The 16,908-nt window shown below is 45.2% G+C and overlaps 1 protein-coding gene across 2 annotated transcripts in view; it reads right to left on the bottom strand.

The window, feature by feature from the left end:
* DLG2 (discs large MAGUK scaffold protein 2) overlaps positions 1-16,908 on the bottom strand; it is a 1,330,756-nt gene that overhangs the window by 614,067 nt on the left and 699,781 nt on the right. The window contains exons 3-4 of one of the 2 annotated variants that reach the window (XM_040426390.1): positions 5,042-5,046; positions 3,445-3,470 (exon numbers count right to left, since the gene is read on the bottom strand). The exons of the other annotated variant lie outside the window; for it this stretch is intronic. Of the exons in view, the coding sequence (XP_040282324.1) occupies positions 3,445-3,470; positions 5,042-5,046 (31 nt within the window). The remainder of the gene's footprint in view (positions 1-3,444; positions 3,471-5,041; positions 5,047-16,908) is intronic. 2 annotated transcript variants of the gene reach the window in all.

The following is a 16,908-nucleotide window of genomic DNA, read 5'->3' as shown; positions in this document are numbered from 1 at the left end:
CAAAACCGACTTCAAATATTCTCCTTATGGTAATTTCCCCCCCGTTGTCTATGAGAAAGTTGCAGATTTATTCAATATACAGTGATTACACTTTGGGTCTCTTTCACGTGGCGGATTTTGTCCACGCGGATTCTGCAAGGAAATTGCCTCCCATTGTTATCGATGGGAGTCTGCACTGCTGTTCATATGGCCGCGGGTTATTTATGTGCAACTTTGTAGACCGAGCAGGACTTGTCAAGGTGCCCGCTCGTGGATTTGCCCTCTGTAGTGGGGCTAAAAGCATTCAAAATACAAAACCAGCGGCAGAAAGCCAAGGGTCAAATTTGAGTTTCTGGTGCAAATTCCACATGAACATAATTCAAATGTTTTGGGACAGAGGACAGGTCATTCATCTCGGTCGGGTTGGTTTCTGACTCTCGGCACTCCCACCGATCAACTGTTTGAAGGCCCTGCAGCCAGGGCTGGGACAAGGCCATTTGGTGCCCAGGGCGAAGATGGCAAACTGCGCCCCCCCCCCACCCCCCCCCCCGTTTTTAAGAAAGAATCAATGTTGTTTCAAAACAAGAATATACTTAAAGCAATAGAACAAAGGACTGTGGGACTTTGAAAGTATTCATTTTAAAACACGTGTGTAAACACGAATATGAACTTTGCCCCACGATAGCTCTTTTGTAGAACCCCCATAAAAACTTACAGTTACTTGACTTGGCCCTTGGGGATCTCGGACGCCACTTCAACACTTGGCCGGGGGCTCGGCGGAGCTGATGTTGTGCTTTATCCTAATGAGAAAGATTTCATAATAAGGATTTGGAGAAGGGGCAGAGGAATAGCAGAGCAGGGAGAGGCTGGTGCTGCTACTAGGGGGTCATACCATGGGGGAGTAATAAAGCCCACCATAATGCCCCCCCCAGTAGTAATAATTCTCCTTATAATATGCAAAACATACCCCTTTGTAATGCCCCCAGTTGAGCTAATGTTCCCATAATGTGCCAACATAAAATACCCCTTCTCAGTGCCCCCGTAGATGACCCCCATAGTGCTCCCCCCTTCCCCATAGTACCCACCATAATGTGTCCCAGTATAAAATGCCCCTATACAGAGCCCCCCATATAAAATATCTTCTTTTTAGCCTCAGTAGATGCCCCTAAATAATCTGCAGTAAGATGTGCCCCCATAGATGCCCCCATATCATGTGCCAGTAGCCAGAGCCCCCCCCATATGTGCCAGTAGCCAGAGTGCCCCCATATCATGTGCCAGTAGCCAGAGTGCCCCCATATCATGTGCCAGTAGCCAGAGTGCCCCCATATCATGTGCCAGTAGCCAGAGTGCCCCCATATCATGTGCCAGTAGCCAGAGTGCCCCCATATCATGTGCCAGTAGCCCCCCATATCATGTGCCAGTAGCCCCCCTTATTGCCAATAGCCCCCTTATGGGCCAGTAGCCCCCCTTATGTGCCAATAGCCCCCCTTATGTGCCAATAGCCCCCCTTATGTGCCAGTAGCCCCCCTTATGGGCCAGTAGCCCCCCTTATCATGTGCCAGTAGCCCCCCTTATCATGTGCCAGTAGCCCCCCTTATCATGTGCCAGTAGCCCCCCTTATCATGTGCCAGTAGCCCCCCTTATCATGTGCCAGTAGCCCCCCTTATCATGTGCCAGTAGCCCCCCTTATCATGTGCCAGCCCAGTAGTCCCCCCTTATCATGTGCCAGCCCAGTAGCCCCCCTTATGTGCCAGCCCAGCCCAGTAGTCCCCCCTTATCATGTGCCAGCCCAGTAGCCCCCCTTATCATGTGCCAGCCCAGCCCAGTAGTCCCCCCTTATCATGTGCCAGCCCAGTAGTCCCCCCTTATGTGCCAGCCCAGCCCAGTATTGTACCTATATAAATAAAAAAAATAATAAAAAAAACTTATACTTACCTCCAGCAATGTGATGCGATGCAGGCCGCCTCTTCCGTCTGTGTCCCTCGCTATACGGCAGTCAGGCGACGCGATGACGTCATCGCGCCGCCTGCACCGGCCTCTGATAGGCTGCCGGCCTAGTGCTGGCAGCCTATCAGAGGAACAGGAGGGGACACACCTCTCCCTCCTCTGCCGCAGCGCAGGCATCTGTATCGCCGTCCTGAGGACGGCAATACAGATGACTATGGAGATGAGCGCTTCCGCAATGGAAGCGCTCATCTCCTGCTCTGCCCTGCCGCCGGCCGCGGCCGCCCCCACTTGTCACCAGGGCCGCGGCCTTGCGGCACTCAGGCTTGCCGGCCCACCGGGAAATTTCCCGGTATCCCGGCAGGCCAGTCCGGCCCTGCTGCGCCCCCCTCCTTGTAGCGCCCAGGGCACCCGCTCCTTCGGCCCCTGCCTTGTACCGGCCCTGCCTGCAGCCTCTTCCACTGCGGCATCACGTTCACCGTCCTCACAGATTGAATGGGATTGAGCTGCAATACCGAGCACAGCCACTATACAATGTACGGCGCTGTGCCTTGTATACAATGAAGAGGCGATTGCCTCGCCCCTCAGCAGCCGAGCGTCAAACCCCCGAGGATCCGACCAATTCTAAGGATAGTTCATCAATATTCATAAACGCACGTGCCTTCCTGTCCTATGACACAGAAATATGTCATGATGCACAGCCCTGAAGATCATTACGGGATGATGGGTGTTGTAGTCGGCATTTACAAAATCATTACAGGATGATGGGTGTCGTAGTCGGCGTTTACCTATGTTTGCGCAGTGCCAGTCATCGACGATTAACCTCTTGTCAGGAGAAACTCCCAACGCTGGTGGACATTGCTTGAGATGATTTACATAGGACCCTGATAGGAATTTCTTGGAATTAGATGACTAATGAAGATGTTCACTCTATAGAGAAGACGGAAGATGTTTCTCCCCCTACCCCCCGGCTCGGAGCTTCGGCGCACAGACTGCATAACCATAGTAACATGAGGGTAGGTACGTGCGGCAGAAGAGCCGGGTAACCATGGGGAGCCGCAGTGTATGCATAAATACTTCGATGTTGTGCACAAAGCAGATTTCAGCGACTGCGAAGCATTTGCTTTTCTTGGCTAAGAGAAGGGAACTCGCAATCTGCGGAGGACGTTCTGCAGCGAACGGCGGTGAGAAATTAATAAGTTAATAGAAGTGAGTCACGCTGGGGGGGGGGAGCGACAAAAATGAGCGTACATGAATATTAAGATGTTACATTCATTTATCACGCTCTGTCCAATTATTTCAGAGTTTTGCGCCTCTTCTACCAATCGACAGTGACATATTACATAACTTCACGCTACGGATCCATCCGCAGGCGGTGCAGGGTCCACATTAGACTTCATTACGGGAGAAATTTGCCACCGACGAGAAGGAGCCGAAAGTGCGGTAAGATGGACGGCAATTAAAGGGGTTTCCCTGATCGGCAGAGGTCTGACGCCCGACACCCAGATGTTCTGCGGTAGCTTGGGTGCAGAAAATAAGCATTCGATCTACACAGCGCCGTCCACTGTGTGGTGGACGCAGCTGGTTACTGCAGTGGTCACTTCAGTGGGAGCAGAGCTGCAGTAACCAGCTCTGTCCACTGCACAATGTATGGTGCTGTGTAGTCCTGTCCCTATTACCAGCTCCGGAGGTACTTCAGAACAAAAATTGATGGGGGTGCACTGATCACATACTGATGTACAGTCGTGGCCAAAATTTTGGAGAATTAGATAAATATTGGAAATTGGAAAAGTTGCTGCTTAAGTTTTTATAATAGCAATTTGCATATACTCCAGAATGTTATGAAGAGTGATCAGATGAATTGCATAGTCCTTCTTTGCCATGAAAATTAACTTAATCCCAAAAAAACCTTTCCACTGCATTTCATTGCTGTCATTAAAGGACCTGCTGAGATCATTTCAGTAATCGTCTTGTTAACTCAGGTGAGAATGTTGACGAGCACAAGGCTGGAGATCATTATGTCAGGCTGATTGGGTTAAAATGGCAGACTTGACATGTTAAAAGGAGGGTGATGCTTGAAATCATTGTTCTTCCATTGTTAACCATGGTGACCTGCAAAGAAACGCATGCAGCCATCATTGCGTTGCATAAAAATGGCTTCACAGGCAAGGATATTGTGGCTACTAAGATTGCACCTCAATCAACAATTTATAGGATCATCAAGAACTTCAAGGAAAGAGGTTCAATTCTTGTTAAGAAGGCTTCAGGGCATCCAAGAAAGTCCAGCAAGCGCCAGGATCGTCTCCTAAAGAGGATTCAGCTGCGGGATCGGAGTGCCACCAGTGCAGAGCTTGCTCAGGAATGGCAGCAGGCAGGTGTGAGCGCATCTGCACGCACAGTGAGGCGAAGACTTTTGGAAGATGGCCTGGTGTCAAGAAGGGCAGCAAAGAAGCCACTTCTCTCCAAAAAAAACATCAGGGACAGATTGATCTTCTGCAGAAAGTATGGTGAATGGACTGCTGAGGACTGGGGCAAAGTCATATTCTCCGATGAAGCCTCTTTCCGATTGTTTGGGGCATCTGGAAAAAAGCTTGTCCGGAGAAGAAAAGGTGAGCGCTACTATCAGTCCTGTGTCATGCCAACAGTAAAGCATCCTGAGACCATTCATGTGTGGGGTTGCTTCTCATCCAAGGGAGTGGGCTCACTCACAATTGTGCCCAAAAACACAGCCATGAATAAAGAATGGTACCAAAACACCCTCCAACAGCAACTTCTTCCAACAATCCAACAACAGTTTGGTGAAGAACAATGCATTTTGCAGCACGATGGAGCACCGTGCCATAAGGCAAAAGTGATAACTAAGTGGCTCGGGGACCAAAACGTTGACATTTTGGGTCCATGGCCTGGAAACTACCCAGATCTTAATCCCATTGAGAACTTGTGGTCAATCCTCAAGAGGCGGGTGGGCAAACAAAAACCCACTAATTCTGACAAACTCTGAGAAGTGATTATGAAAGAATGGGTTGCTATCAGTCAGGAATTGGCCCAGAAGTTGATTGAGAGCATGCCCAGTCGAATTGCAGAGGTCCTGAAAAAGAAGGGCCAACACTGCAAATACTGACTCTTTGCATAAATGTCATGTAATTGTCGATAAAAGCCTTTGAAACGTATGAAGTGCGTGTAATTATATTTCACTACATCACAGAAACAACTGAAACAAAGATCTAAAAGCAGTTTAGCAGCAAACTTTGTGAAAACTAATATTTGTGTCATTCTCAAAACTTTTGGCCACGACTGTACTGATATAAGTATCGGAAAACCTTTTTTAAGAGTCAGATTGGAGCTTGGACAGGGTTGAAACTACATGCACTACAACCCCGATTACCGTACACTCACTGACATCACAATGTCGGATGAAGTTATGTCTCAGGTATGATTACAGGTGTGGTCTGATTAGACACTGGGTCTTGCCACAAGAGGGTGTAAAAGTGCTTCCCCTGCTGCCATATAAAAAGGCTCTCAGAAGCCACTTTGGGGTAGTGTACCTTTTGATAAGAGATTGTTGACTGCTAGACATGCCCCTACGATGCACCCAAAGACAATTTGCTCAGCTGACAGACTTTGAGAGGGGGAGCATCATTGCACTGCGAGAAGCAAAATGGTTGTTGTGACAAAATACTCACTATGGATGCCTTGTGGATGCTAGCGGTCAGAGGAGAATGGGCCGACTGATTCAAGCTGATAGAAGAGCAACGTTAACTGAAATAACCACTCGTTACAACCGAGGTATGCAGCAAAGAATTTGTGAAGCCACAACACGCACAACCTTGAGGCGGATGGGCTACAACAGCAGAAGACCCCACCGGGTACCACTCATCTCCACTACAAATAGGAAAAAGAGGCTACAATTTGCACGAGCTCACCAAAATTGGACTGTTGAAGACTGGAAAAATGTTGCCTGGTCTGATGAGTCTCGATTTCTGTTGAGACATTCAAATGGTAGAGTCCGAATTTGGCGTAAACAGAATGAGAACATGTATCCATCCTCTGATGGCTACTTCCAGCAGGATAATGCACCATGTCACAAAGCTCCAATCATTTCACATTGGTTTCTTGAACATGACAATGAGTTCACTGTACTGAAATGGCCCCAACAGTCACCAGATCTCAACCCAATAGAGCATCTTTGGGATGTGGTGGAACGGGAGCTTCGTGCCCTGGATGTGCATCCCTCAAATCTCCATCAACGGCAAGATGCTATCCTATCAATATGGGTCAACATTTCTAAAGAATGCTATCAGCACCTTGTGGAATCAATGCCACGTAGAATTAAGGCAGTTCTGAAGGCAAAAGGGGGTCCAACACCGTATTAGTATGGTGTTCCTAATAATTCTTTAGGTGAGTGTATATAGTGCAGGCGCCATTTTGTGCTGCAAAAATACAGCGCTCTAGATTTTTTTAATTGAAGCACAATTTCTGTAACTTACCCCTACTGTAAGTCAGTTATATGTTTGACCAAATATAGCTGTCAAATTTTTAAGTAGAGAATTTTGTATGGCCCCCGAACGATGTTACAAATATACAAATAGCCCTCGGCAGCAAAAAGGCTCCTCACCCCTGATCTAGACCATTCTGACCTGGCTGTTGAGGTGTTGGGAGCAGTAGTTATATGAGGGCATGCGCACAGGGTGAGCAGTTTCCGGACGGCCCAGACAGACCACTAGTAGAGAGGATTGTTTGATCAGCCAACAAGCAGAAGCCCCACAGTTTAGTTGTCCACCATCCAGACACAGGTGCCCCCTTCATTATACACCCCTGTCTCTGCCCAAACCATTTACAGGTGTTAGCAGAAGGAAATTTGGTGTCAAGGAGCCTATTACATGTCCTGCCATTGACAGCCAGACACCGTCATCTTTGTTTGTGGTGGTGTCGTGAATGAGAGACCTGGACTGCTATAGACTGGAACCGTATTGTCTTTAGCAATAAATCCTTGTTCCTTTTGGGATCTGATGACCGCTTGTGGTGAGCGCTTAATTTAAATCCTGCCTCTGCTGTGGAGTGACACACTGCGCAGCTGCTGGTGTGATTATCTGAGGAGCTATCACATACAACAGTCGGTCATCCCTAGCAGTGATACAAGGGACACTAACAGCTCCGTGATATGTGCAGAACATCCTGCCACCACATGTGTTCCTCTCATGGCAGGACTTCCAACTGGCATTTTTCAGCAGGATACTGCTTGTCCACACACAGCGAGGGTTCCCCAGTAGAGTTGAGCCAACCCGAACTGCAAAGTTCGGGTCCATACCGAACTTTGCGAGTTCGGGTACCCAGACCCGAACCTGGACTTTTTCACTGAAGTTCGGGTTCGGTGTTTGGGTGATTTCATTATTTTCCATTATAACATGGTTATAACGGAAAATAATAGCATTCTTAAAACAGAACCAGCTGCGCGATCAAGTGGATGAGGTGAGTTTTTCTTTTATTTTAACCCCTCAATAGACATTTTATTTAGCACTCTGTTTTAAGAATGCTAATATTTTCCGTTGTAACCATGTTATAATGGAAAATAATAAAGTGAAGTTCGGGTCCCCATTGACTTAAATGGGGTCCGGGTTCAGGGTGAAGTTCGGGTCCTGAACCCGAACTTTGACCTGAAGTTCGTCCGAACCCGGCGAACCCGAACTTCCACGGGTTTGCCCAACCCTATTCTCCAGGAATGTCTCCTCCACATTATAACACTTCTTTGGCTGCCCGGTCATCAGATTTATCATCAATCCAGAATTTACGGGACTAGCTGGGGCCAGCTTCACCAACCTACGAGTGTGCAGAATCTACAGACCTAGCTGTAACATCTGTGGGCAAATGGGTCACAGGATACCAGTAACCTGTATGCCTCAATGCTCTACCGCATCTATATCCAGGCTTGGTGGCTGTATCTCATCTTGTATCCAGGCTAGAGGCTGTATCTCATCTTGTATCCAGGATAGAGGCCATCTCTCATCTTGTATCCAGGCTAGAGGCCGTATCTCATTTTGTATCCAGGCTAGAGGCTGTATCTGATCTTGTATCCAGGCTAGAGGCCGTATCTCCTCTTGTATCCAGGCTAGAGGCTGTATCTGATCTTGTATCCAGGCTAGAGGCTGTAACTAATCTTGTATCCATGCTAAATGCCGTATCTTATCTTGTCTCCAGGCTGGAGGCCGTATTTCATCTTGTATCCAGGCTAGAGGCTGCATCTCACCTTGCATGCAGGCTAGAGGCTGTATCTCATCTTGTCTTCAGGCTAGAGGCCATATCTCATCTTGCATCCAGCCTAGAGCCCGAATCTCATATTGTATCGTGTGCATGAGGCCTAATGCATGGACTTGTTGGTTCCTCTGAAGCCTATCAACAGTTCTGATGATACATTCTGGGTCCCTAGAGGTCCAAATGGTGGGGTCTCGAGAGATGAGGGTCTTCGGGTCCGTCTCTCAATGGAGTGGTAGTACAGCTTTCCGACAATTATTATCTCTCCTGTGGATAGGTGATGAATACATTTTGTGGGATAACCCCTTTAAAAGAAAATGAAATCCCCCTCTATTCTTTTGGCTCGTACTTTCGTGTCTACCATCTGTTTACAGATTTATTTATTTTTTTACATGTTGTTTTTCTCCAGTTATAGATTTTTTTTTTTAGAGATGAAATTAACTGGATTCGAGCAATAGCTAATAATGGACTCGTTTATTTTTCTAAGTTTTTTTCTTGTTTCAGCCTCAAGGTTTCCAGGGCAACAGGAATCTCGAATTAGATCAAATAGATGAAACAGGTAGAATACAAGTGTTGTCAATCCATCACAGCTGCTTTCTGGCACCTCATCGAGAGGGAACGGATAAACAAGGTGGAAGGACGGCGGTATTTGCAGCTCCTTTCAGCCTTGATGAAGCCATAAAATTTCCAACTTCTTTGTTCCGAGCTTTTTACAGGTTACTTTTATTGACATTTTCCAGGTTTCAAGAAGTTCCTTCAAGACTCTATAAATGCTAGCATAAAGGTTAGATTGCTTGACAGTTGTATTGCTATACGATGAGCCAAAAGTCCAAGGTCACATTAGCATGCTCCCAAATCAGTAAATAACAAAATACTCGTTGGTGAAACAAGCTCTACCACTTGGACCGCCATGGTCACTAGAATGTACCTCGGTCCCCTGTTCCCCCCTGTGCGATTTGCCAGAGTTTGGAAGGAGCACCTATCAAGCCTGCTGATCTATTCAAAGTCAATCAGGGTAGACAGAAACAGACGATCCCAGAATAACAGATTTTTCAACAGTCCCACAGGCATTGATTGGAGCTCGGCTGCTGCTCTCTATTGTAGAAATTGGTAGGGGTGACAGTGAACAGAGCCCCACCAATTTAAAATATATCACCTATGTGGATAATGCTTGTGGCTGTGATATCCCTTTAAAGCCTAACAGTGTTTTCTTGACCTATCCAACATGTGGCAACGGACATTTGTGACCTCCGCTCTATTCATATTAGATTGTTGGGGGTCCTACTACTATGAACACCACTGATCACCCATACCGAGCAAACGAATATAGTGGCAGGTTGAGCAGGTGCACTGCTGCTCCATTCATCTCCGTGGGAGGCTGTAGTCGGCTCTCTCCAGCAGTCCCGTGGACATTGAATGGATCGCCTGGGAGCATGCTCAACTGCACATCTATGCAAACTCCTTCTCATGGCCGTGGTGCACTAAAGAAGAACAGAGGGATTGGGAAATCCTATATATTGAGTGGTGTTTCCATCGTTATGGCCCTCAGCAACCAGACCTTTATCACCTATCCAATAGATAGGTAATAAATTCCATGTGTAGGGAACCCCCTAAAAAGGGGTTGTCCTCTTTTGACAACTTCTTCTTGTCTAGAAGGATCCCCTGAAAATATACTAATCACAGCAAGCCCCGTTGATGGGATCCCTAACAATCAAACCTGATCTGCAGGGGAACCTAGGAACAAGTGTTTAGTTTTCCTACAGTGCCACCGCAGGGGAAATTGTGTATTACATTGTGGCCACTGAAATTAAGGACTGCGAAAGTTATCAGGTATAGCTGCTTATTGATGGAGGTTTCTGAATGAAGGGCTGCCTTCTAAATGTCCTTAGGGATATCTAAAGGGAAACTGACATCTCTATAATGCCTCCCCAACCACCCACAGAACCTTACAGCTATAGTCATTATTTCTCCAACCATGTCTTTGCCTGTTTTATCCGATGGAAAACGTTGCCAAAAAAACAACTTTATTCATGCCAGACAATGTATGAAAATTGTCTGCTTGAAGCCAAGGGGATTACAGTCTTGGTGCTCCAAGTCATTCCCCCAGATTGACAGCTCAGTGCTTTTCTTCTTCAGATGCGATGCTCCCGAGATACAGCGCATGCGCTGTTCTGTTTCATTTTCATGGTGAGCCAATCTTCGGTGTACCTGGCTTCAGAGGCTCACTTCACAGATGCCAACAGACTCACTGGGCAGGCACCAACTCCTAGGAGTCAGCCTCTGAAGCTAAGTACATTGAAGATTGACTTACCACGCAGACCCTGAAAACAAAACCGGACTCTTGGGCGCATCGTGTCTGAAGAAGAAAAGCACAGAGCAGTCGATCAGTGGGAAAGAGGCAGGATGGGGGCACGACTAGCTTGACTTGGTGGGTGAGACTGCTGCCCCATTGACTTCAAGAAGCCAATTTGCAAATGCCACCCAGGATGAATAAAGTCTTTTTTTTTGCAAAGTTTTTCATTGGATGAAGCAGGCAAAGTCGTTGAAGACCTAATGACTATTGCTGTGAGGTACTGCTCGCAATTTGGGGGGGCATTATGGGGATGTCAGGTTCCCATTAAATGGGGGTTTCTTTGAAGGGGAATTTCACATAAATATATTTTTGATCAGTCATAGATGGTGAGCATCTCTACCAAGCACCCTCATTTTGGGACTTGGTGATGGTCATTGCTCATGTACCCTTTACGTATTCTAACTATTCTAACTAAATCCCACTGAAAAGACCCCTGTATAATTGGAGGCGTATGGAGGTCCAGAAGAGGAGCCCCTCGAAGTCTATTACACAGGTCAGTTTTACACAAGGATTTTCCAGCAGCACATCCACAGAATTTGGCTAAAATGTACCTTATATGGTGCAGACGTTCATGTACCCAACCTATACTTGATATTGACACGCTCTTCTTCATCTGTAATTTTATTTCTCTGTTGTTTTACAGCAAAAATAGCAAAAAAGTCTCCAGCCAAGTCAATAAAAGTAAATCCAAGTGGCGTGGGATTAATTGATGCACAAAATAGATGAATAATGAACGTGATTAGATCATTATTGTTATTATTGACACAGCTGAGAGCAGAATATGACCGTATCCTCCTACTGCTATTCCACCAATTACCGACCCACTTATCCATCCGCATCGGCAAGACTACAACGTGGGAACGGAATTCCAGACCTGAGATTGAAAAAGAAATTATTTATCGGAACATAATATACAGGACATATAAGTCCAGAAATAGAATAACTGCTCCCATCAGCTCATTCTCAGACTGTCTGGCAAAATGCCCAGTAATAGCGATATAATTGGTCCCAGAACCCTAGACATCTTTATGGGGTCTTCTTACATGTGGCACCATATTCTCTCCTAAAAGCAACACACATTTTGGAATTGCTGCTTTAAAGCTCATGCTCCAGCATGTAGCAAGAGCAGATTTGGGTACTCCATTGTCAGAGACAAGCAGGGACCCCATGCAGAAGAAAGTAGCAGTTTATAACTGATTTCTGTCTTCTCTTTTGCAGCCTACATTAGCGCTCAATAAGTCGAGGAAATTGCAATGCCGCTTTCTCTACTGGACCCAGCGATCACATACCCCACTCCCAGCACTTAGAATTTAAGAGATTAAGGAGGAACTGTTCACTAACTAGGGATTTCATCTCACAAAGTGAAATTATTCGTAAAAGGTTTCAGAATAAAGGTTACCCTCATGGAGTTATTGAGGCGGCCTATAATCGAGCTAAGGCTCTTACACAAGACAATTGCCTATTAGTTAGCCAGAAAGATCAGGCAAAGGATAATCAGCAAGATAATAAATGGGGTGCCAATTTTATCACTACCTACAGTAGCAATCACAAGGACGTGAGGAACATTCTTTCTAAATATTGGCATATCATCAAAAAAGACCCATATATAGGTAAATCTCTACCAAGCCATCCGCCCCTAACTTTCAGGAGAGCAAAAACCCTAAAAAATCTGTTAGCACCCAGCAAGCTACGTGAATCTCATCACAAAGCAACTGGGCTAAATATCAGTTCATTTATACCATCTAGACCAGCGGGTAGCACAAAATGCAGACAATCTAAATGTCTATGTTGCCTCTCTATTCAAAATTCTACCTCTTTTCGTAGTAACACTACTGGGGAAATTTTTAATATCAAGCAATCAATGGACTGTGGGTCAAATAATGTGATCTACGTGCTGGAATGCCAATGTGGATTACAGTACGTGGGCCGCACCACACAGACGTTACGGAATAGGTTGAACAAACATCGTTCAAACACTAAGAAGAAATTTATGCAGCATAGTGTATCAAGACACATTACGGATAAACATCAGGGTCTTTTTTCAAGTATCTCTGTCATACCTATAGAGAAAATCTATGCCGATACCCGGAACATTACACAAACAATCAAAAGACGTGAAATGTTCTGGATTTATAAACTTAATAGCCTGAGTCCTCAGGGCTTAAATGAGGCATTTGAAATTAATCTATAAACTGATGATATCAATTCACTCACCATTGAAAATTTGAGAAATAGATCCTTCTCTCTATTAGATTCAGACCCTAATTATACAACTGTAGTTTTGAACTTTCTCTCTTTTTTTTTTTTTCAAAAAAATCTTTGCTGATAGATTAACAAGTCTACAACAACATTACTAATATGACATATTTTGGTGGTGGCTGTTGATCATCAGGTACTTCGGGATGGTGGCGACATGCGTGTATTTTTACATACGCATACGCCCACTTACATCCCCTAGATCCTGCATTAATAATGGCAATATATTATTGGGTGGATTGGACAATGTTCCACCCATATACATGTTCATTTTTAATTTTTTTTTTTTTTTTTTTTTATTCCAATTCTTTCTATCAGAAGGATTGTCTTATCTAGTTTTTTATACAAGTGGCTAAATGTATTTAATTCCATTTTAAGGGGCGCACGCAGCGCAATTGTTTTATATACCTTGCATCATTTATATATAAAATTATGCATTCCCCTCTTCTTTTATATATTTATATATATATATATATATTTATTTAATAATTTTAATGTTTGCCCTAAAAAACATTTTTTAAAGGTCATATTGTGCCACTTTGCATTTAATATTCTTTTTTTTTCCCCTAGGAATCAAATCATTGTACTTGTAGGGTACCATTGCATGTATATCATTACATGTAAATGACCTCTTCTATTATATGATCCCTCCCCCTCTTTTATTATACATTTGAACACTACTTTACATTTTGTAAACAATTTTACAAATGTTTTTGTTGTATCATAGTAGTCTTCAGGTGAGAGTGTCCCTTGTCATATAGAAGCGGCCCTCATAAGTTCTTATTGTATCATGCGATGTTAGATCGCATAAGTATAGGCCAGACGGCACTCTCACCATTGAAGCGTCTTTAAAGCTAGGTAACGGCCCTCACGTGACCGGAATCTGCTCATGTGATCCGGGTCACGTGACGTCAGGCCGAATGATGTGGGTCAGCTTCCTCATAGAGGACGGCCTTTCTACCATTGAAACATCCTTGTAACTTAGCAATGGTTTTCACGTGATCCGCTCATGTGATACAGAAGCTCCACCCCTCACTAGGATTCGCCCATGTGATACAGGTCCTTTACTCCTAACAGCACTATATTATAGTCCGCTCACGTGACACAGAATCTCCACCCCTCACCAGGATTCGCCCATGTGATACAGGTCCTGTACTCCTAACAGCACTATATTATAGTCCGCTCACGTGACACAGAATCTCCACCCCTCACCAGGATTCGCCCATGTGATACAGGTCCTTTACTCCTAACAGCACTATATTATAGTCCGCTCACGTGACACAGAATCTCCACCCCTCACCAGGATTCGCCCATGTGATACAGGTCCTGTACTCCTAACAGCACTATATTATAGTCCGCTCACGTGACACAGAATCTCCACCCCTCACCAGGATTCGCCCATGTGATACAGGTCCTTTACTCCTAACAGCACTATATTATAGTCCGCTCACGTGACACAGAACCTCCACCCCTCCCTAAGATTCGCCCATGTGATACAGGTCCTTTACTCCTAACAGCACTATATTATAGTCCGCTCACGTGACACAGAACCTCCACCCCTCCCTAAGATTCGCCCATGTGATACAGGTCCTTTACTCCTAACAGCACTATATTATAGTCCGCTCACGTGACACAGAATCTCCACCCCTCACCAGGATTCGCCCATGTGATACAGGTCCTTTACTCCTAACAGCACTATATTATAGTCCGCTCACGTGACACAGAATCTCCACCCCTCACCAGGATTCGCCCATGTGATACAGGTCCTGTACTCCTAATAGGACTATATCACAGTCCTGTGCGCCCAGAAACCTTTGCGATGTGTCTTGTGATGTGCTTCTAATTACACACCTCATAGGGTCGGCCCCCATATGGGCGTATTGTTTTGAGATTCATTATAAAACTGACTGTTGTCATTACGATTTTTCTATTCTGTACAATATAAATATGTTTAGAATGTGCACATCGGCGGTCTATTATGAGAACCTGCTGATGTGCACATTTTATATGCCATTGTTCATTTAAACAACACCCAAAACTCCTCCCTTTTGACCTTGTGACCCCTTTAAGGCGGTATGTTTGTAAGTATAAATATGTGTAGCTATGTGCTGTTACCCTTGTGCAGCTTTTTTTGTACCTGATGAAGGGGAGTGATTCCCCGAAACGCGTTGTATCGCTGCAATAAAAGATTCCTTCTTGATCCTGGTGACTGGCTGACGGTAATTCGCGCCGTGGGACGTGGTTTGTTCTTTTCCACTCCCAGCATGGCAGAGCTCATGGGTCTTAGCAGACCCATGAGCTGTGTTAGGGCATAATGTCACTTAAAATAGTAAAAAAAATGTCTGGTCAATGAGGACCAAAACACTCTGGTTACTAAGTGGTTAACTAAACTTGAAGTAGTCCTTCTTTACCTTATCTCTTGGCCAGACATCAGGCTCAGGCTCAGTGCCTGAGATTAATACTGTATCTCAGGTAGGAGACTTCTTGTGAACCTTCATGTGATATGGTAAGGTGCTATGTTAAGTCTGAGACAGAAAACCTCCAGTAACGTGGCACGTTCACGAGAAGACAAAGAACTGTCTTGTGCAGAGTATGTTTACATCAGCTTTTCTCTGCTACATCAAAGGCTGAAACTGCATTTCGTGTCTGTATTGAAGTCGTAAATCAAATCAAGTTGTGATGGTGTGGACTGCGAGGTCTGCTTATATTGTACACAAAGACAAAAAACTAATACAACAGGGTTAGATGAGTCTAGCATTATGGCTACTGTATATTTGAGGTCGATGTAGCAGAGAGGAATGTTGCGGAGAAGGGAAGAAATTGGGCACTGTGTGACTGTCATTGCGCTAAATGATTATTATATTAAAATATAACAGTTTTATTATCTTCATTTTTTGCTGTTTTGTTCCTTTTTGAGGCTAATACTCGAAAACATAGCTAGGATGTTGACTCTCACTGAGCTGCAATGTCTGAAATCCTGCGTCATTAGAAGCATGAACTCTAGCCTTGCTACATTATGCCTGTGATCAGTAAGTTTACCTTACCTGCACTATCTGGAGTCTGTGGTGGTCCAAAATGTAGTCTGGAGAGTTAGGCTGCTGTCCTGTCTCCTGCCTTGTGGCAATGTCTACTGAAATCTGTGGCAGTCTGAACTCCTCCATCATGAAGTTAGACTTAGGCCATGCTCCATTAGGATAGAGCTATGATCAGTGACTCCAGCTTAGCTGCACTGCCAGTTGCACGTCATGGTGTCACAGCCAGATCTCTGAGAAGTTCTGACAGACGTTCTTCAGTACCTCTTGCATGATGTTCTTTTGTTTTGGTTTCGTTTTGACATCTCTTCTCCCTCTCCCAGCTGTCATCTATTAGCAGTGATTGCCTCCCTTTATATCCCCTCCCATACTGCTTCACTTTGCGGTTTATACCACTTCCTGGATTGTGCTCACTGCTAGATGTTGCAACTTCTGGTTCCTCGGATAAGTCTATTCCTTCATTTGTGTTTTCCTGTTGGCTTGATTCTAGGTGACCCTGACTCCCTCCGTATTGAGTGCAGGGAGCCGGTGGTCGTGTCCCCTCACTATTATAGGGTTTTCAGGTGTTACTCAGTCTATGTACGGGGGCATGCAACTTTCTATCATTAAGATCTTTGCATGGGCTGAGCAGTCAGGGAGAGCTCTAGGGCTTTTGTAGGGCTCACCCATATGTTCCTTAGTTTGGGATCAAGTCAGTTGGATCGTTATTTGTGACTTCTAGTTTTCTGCATAACCATCTTCCCTCATCGCATATTTAGCTGATGCCCTGCATAGAATGCCGGGAATCGGCTGCCCAAAAACCATTGCGTCCAGAATTTTTTTGTCCAGCGAGATATGCACATTTGCAGCCGGATCTCCGCCGTACCCCATTATATAGAATGGGGCCGGCCGGTTCCGGAGAGCACAGCTGCAAATGTGAAAGTAGCCTAAGCTGTTCTGTCTATTACAGTCCTAGGGCTCACGCACACGACCGTTCTTTTTTCGTCCACATCTGATCCGCATTTTTTGCAGATCGGATATGGACCCATTCACTTCAATGGGGCCGCAAAAGATGCGGACAGCACACCATGTACTGTCCGCATCTGTATGTCTGTT

This window comes from Bufo bufo, chromosome 3 (genome assembly GCF_905171765.1).
Source record: "Bufo bufo chromosome 3, aBufBuf1.1, whole genome shotgun sequence".
Lineage (NCBI taxonomy): Eukaryota > Metazoa > Chordata > Amphibia > Anura > Bufonidae > Bufo > Bufo bufo.
The sequence above is the reverse complement of the archived record's forward strand: the minus strand, read 5'-3'. Positions and strand labels throughout refer to the sequence as shown.